The sequence below is a fragment of the Plasmodium inui genome (assembly GCF_000524495.1).
Source record: "Plasmodium inui San Antonio 1 unplaced genomic scaffold supercont1.2, whole genome shotgun sequence".
In the NCBI taxonomy this organism is placed as follows: Eukaryota; Apicomplexa; class Aconoidasida; order Haemosporida; family Plasmodiidae; genus Plasmodium; species Plasmodium inui.
In genome coordinates this window covers 786,703-791,601 of record NW_008481836.1, presented here as the reverse complement: position 1 = coordinate 791,601, position 4,899 = coordinate 786,703, and the positions used below count along the sequence as shown (strand labels likewise).

At 36.6% G+C, this 4,899-nt stretch overlaps 1 protein-coding gene across 1 annotated transcript; it reads left to right on the top strand.

Moving 5' to 3' along the window:
• Positions 1-1,960: 1,960 nt before the first annotated feature.
• On the top strand, positions 1,961-3,028 carry C922_00624 (hypothetical protein; the record flags this gene model as incomplete). Its single annotated transcript, XM_008816237.1, has 1 exon — positions 1,961-3,028. The coding sequence occupies one exon, from the start codon at positions 1,961-1,963 to the stop codon at positions 3,026-3,028; it is 1,068 nt and encodes a 355-aa protein (XP_008814459.1).
• Positions 3,029-4,899: the final 1,871 nt, after the last annotated feature.

Sequence of the window (4,899 nt, the reverse complement as noted above, 5' to 3'; positions counted from 1 at the left end):
GCTAATTGTTTTTGTCTTTTTTTTTTTTTTTTTTTGAGTGAAAATGCAAGTTATTGATTATCGAAAAGTTCGCAAGATTTTTTTTTCTTTTTCACATGAACCGTACAAGTAAAAAGGACAAGTGGCTGTTTTTATTTTTTTTTTCCTGACGTGTGTATATTTTTACACTCCTAGTTAATACTTAAAAGTGGTACTCAATGGCTGTTTTTTTTTTTTTTTTAAATGAAAAAAATTATTCCTATTACTTTTGGCTTTTTGTAGAAACGTCATTTTAAGAGTTAATCAGAAGTGTGTACATGCTATAATTCTTTTAGCGATCGTTTGAGACAACCTCAAAAGAAGGAAAAAAATGTGTTCCACTCGTTTGACGGCTAATGCTACAAAGCAACACATTCTTTTTGCTGGTTTTATCCGCCTTTTCTGTTTTGCTTTTTTTTTTTTTTTTTTTTTTTTTTTTTTTTTTTTTTTTTTTTTTTTTTTTTTTTTTTTTTTTTTTTGTTTGCAGAAGTGGCACAATGTGCATGAGCTTTTGTGGGAACGCGTGCATGGGCTCATGTGAATACGTGCGCGAACATGCATGTGACACAAGCGTGAGCTTCAAAAGGCTCTGCCATGCATAAGTACGTTTTGTGATGACGTCTACACTACACGTTTCTATATACTTAAACGATTCTTTTCCCCTTATGTTCATCCCTTCTGTTTGTTACATCCTATGTTGTAAGAATTATTCTTGGAAGAAAAGGAATCGCTTCCTGGACGACATCCTCATGTGATAGAACTTGTTTAAGTTGAACATATGCATTTTGCGCGAACAAAATAGTTGTAAAAAAGGTGACACCGCGCATTCATCAAAAGGTATACATTTTTATGCTATTTCTTTAAATTTCATTTTCGATTTACGTGTACTTTTAAAATATGTACGCACCACGTTGGTGATTTTTGTTCTTTTTGCAATTTTTATTTTCCTCATCTTATTGAAATGTTTTTTAATTTCTAATTCCTCACGTTGATATAGACCATTTGAGAAAGATTCTAGGACGTTTATTTATTTTTTTTTTATCATGCGAAGTATGCCATAGCAGAATTGCACAAGTAAATTTATCATTCCTATTTCATGTTTAAAAGGACTGCATGTGGACATTCAATTGAGCCTTTCTATGAAGGGAAATTTTTAACATTTCCTTGTGTAAGGGTGCCACAAAATCCGTGCATATGCCAAAGGGGATTTAACTCTTCCTGTGACAGAAATTGGGGGAAGAATAGGTGCACCATTTTCTTCTTCCTGGAATGCTGTAGTACTGGCTACTATACTGTTGATATTTTGACTTTGTCCTAAAATTTAACATATGCATTTCGTAGTTTTTTTTTCTTTTCTTTTAACCCCCTTTCATCATTAAAAAGGTGTGTGATCTCCTATCTGGTCAACGGCGTGGTTAAGAAGAATTAACTAAATTGTGAGGACCCAGCGGCGGAACTCATTACTACGTCAAAGCGCAGGGGCGTTATTCTGTTTGATCGCATTTGTAGACTGCTCCAAACAGTGTTATATCAGAATAAGAAAATTTATACCTCGAAGTTTATGATATGGTGTGTTAATCAACCCATAAGTTTTTCCTTTTGTCCATATTTTAATAATTGGATGAAGGAAAAAAAATGAAAAGGTGTACTGCACCATTCTACAATTTAAGTAAAAATATGCATTTTTCTAACTCAGTTTTATTCATTGTTTTGTTCTAAGAAATTTTTTCTGCATTTTTAACGTCAAGTAATGTTGTCATTCCTTTTATATGTACGAAATTATCATATACATTCGTCTTTACCTCAAAAGAGGAAAAAATATACATTTTTTTTTTTCTTCCTTTTAGTGTTAAAATTGATGCATATGTTTTCTACCCTATCGTTAATTTTTTTAACAGATTTAAAAGTAAATGTTTGAATTTTTTTTCCTTTTTTTACAAAAATGAGCAAATCTATCAGAAGGGGAGAAATATACTTTAACGGGGTTTTTAAATATACTAAGAAGAAAAGCTTGCCAGTCCGTGACGATGCTGGTTATGGGGAGTTTTCAACAGAGAGGGGATACTTGCGCGCAGTAAGGGAGAAAAATAGTACTCATAGAATAGGAAGGGATCGAGAAAAGGTTAATCACGGGGAGGGTGACTTGGACTGGGAAGAGGATGATAGCCCGGAGATAGACAAGGTGGGCGAAGTCGGCGAAACTGAGCAGGAGCGAAAAGATGAACAGGCAGAGAAGCCCCTGAAGGAGCAGCAAGAACAGCGGGGGTACAAACCAGAACGACTGCAACCAAGGAGCGAAAAATCGAGAGAGCAACCTCGAAAACAATCAGGGGAGCAGAACAAGGGTCCCCCAAAACTCACCGCTATAACAAGCGACGCTGTGGAGGCACCCGTGAGAAGGCTTTTCCCCGATGGAATATTAAAAAAACGGTACCCCGAAAAACCTCGAAATGTGCATAATTCCCATGCTGAAGGTGTAGGAGTTAATGTCCCTCCCGAATTCAACAGCGCGGATGTTTCACTAAATGACGAAAGTGGTGACACTGGACGTGAGAATTCTACCACGTTCAATAAAAAAGGAAAAGGAAAAAAGCCAGTAAAATCGAAAAATTCTTCTCCAAAAAATAAGTGCGTCTTTAAAAAAAGTATCCTACTTAGGAAAAAAAAAACACTGTTAAATGAGGCTTACGACAACCCAATATATTTCGACATGTGTCACGGCTGCGATGCTGCACAACCACGTGGCAATAGGTCCTACATAAAAAGGAATAAAAAGAAAATAAACGGAGAGAATTGTAAATACAAGTACGAACTGCCCACTATCGCTTCCTTGGGAAAGGTCAAAAAATTAAATTATTTAAACTTTACAATTAACGAAGATGAAATGACCAAGCAGGAAAGGATGCTTCTCGATAATTTATCAAACGTGTGCTTTGGTGGTAGCCTTCTGCACACCGTTACCCAGCCACGCAAAAAGTTGAGGCGTAAAAAGAGAAAACCTCGCCTATAAGGAATATTACCGTGGCTGTGTGAAGCGGGATTAGCCCACCAAGAGATGCTTGAAGAAGTGTATATCTGCATGGTCCTATTTTTCTCGTCGTGCGATTCCATTTTGTTTTTTCTTTCCCCTCCCTTTCTTAGTAACAATTTTGTTAAAACATTCCATTTAGAAAGTTTGCTTCATTTGTGCACGCGGGGAAGAAATTCTTTTAAAACATGCGGTGTGCCGATCGGTAGAGGGGTGTGCACGGTGGGACGGGGGGCATATCTTTTTTATGCGAACCGCGGGATCATTTAAGCCTCTCCACGTTTGTACTTTTCCACTATGCATTCGACAAATGGATTCTCCACTCAAATGGATTATGCATTCTTGTATCTTCCTGTGTTTATGGGCCAAATGGGAAGCCTTTTCCCCCCTCGGTGTCGTTTACATACGCATAAATAGATTTGCGTGCGCGCAGGGCACTTAATTAAACGCAGATTCGGTGTGTGTGTTTGTAGATATATATATCTACCCATGTACAATCCGCGCAGAAACGGAACAACCATCCAATTTTTACATATCACTCGCTTTATGCTGCTTCAATTAGTTCTTTTTTTTTTTTCCACAACGCAACATATATGCATGTTGAACCTTCTGTTGTAAGTAGGATTTGTTGCAATGCGCGTTTTAACCCTAATGCTCATTTTTCTTTTCAATTTTCCTTGCCGTCATAAAAAGATACAGTAGCAACGTTTATTAAAATGACACCTTAAAGGTCAGATTTTATTCAAATTTTATTCCACTAAAAAATAAAATAATTATTCAAATGGTCCACTTCATTTTCTGCACATGCAACAGGGGATAGAGGAAAGGAGAAATAGGCACAGGAATCTCCCTGTGGAGAATTTATTTTTATAAAATTCGAAAATAACGAGATTATGTAAGTCCTGAGTTCGGAAATAAACTATGCTGCTCTCCTTTTGTCCCATTTTGTGAAGAAAAAAAAACAAAAAAAAAAAAAAAACATTCATGTAACGCCCTACCCTATATGGCCTTCCGACAGGGGGCACATTTCACCTATTGCATGCGCTTAAGAGAAACGCATACCCACATATGCATGGACATTCGCGCAGCAGCAAGAATACATTTGTAACCACAAAATATGCCCACAAGTATATATAAACACATGCCTATATATTTATATATATACATATGCGCACTTCTACCTGTTCACGTGTATACTTCCACACTTGGCATCCCCCCCACCGTTGGGTACATAAAACGCGAAAAGGCAAATTTCTTCATGAGAACTGATTTTTTTTTTTTTTTTTTTCTCTCAATTTTTTTTTCCCGTTTTGTGTATACATGTAACGCTTAAAAATTGGAACAATTTTTGCTGTATTTGAGCTAGCAAATGTTAAACCGCAAAATGAAGAAGAAATATAACAGTTTAGCAAGTCACCTCTTTTAATATCGCCCGTAGCGTTAACATTAAATTGAAGTATCAAGCCATTTTTAATGTTAATTAGGAATTCATCTTTAAGAAGAACTTTTAACTCTATCCATAACTGCATCTTTATGTTTAAATGCAATTTTTTCTTTAGCCGCAACTTTATCTTCAATTACAACTTCATCCTTACTATATATTTACAACTGCATCCGCAAGTTTTTAATTTTCCTTTTTTTTTCCTAACGATTAAGCAAAAATTGCCCAATTTTTTCCCTCCCCCGCCCATTCCTATTTAACCGGCGAATAGCCCCCGTGGCAGTTTTCACATAAGAAAGGCAGCTACGTCGAAAGGTGAGTCCCCGCGGCGCACACGCAAGTGTATACATAAGCGCATAGATACATACGTACGGGTAGATGCATATGTATCTGCTTACCTATGCGCATGGCT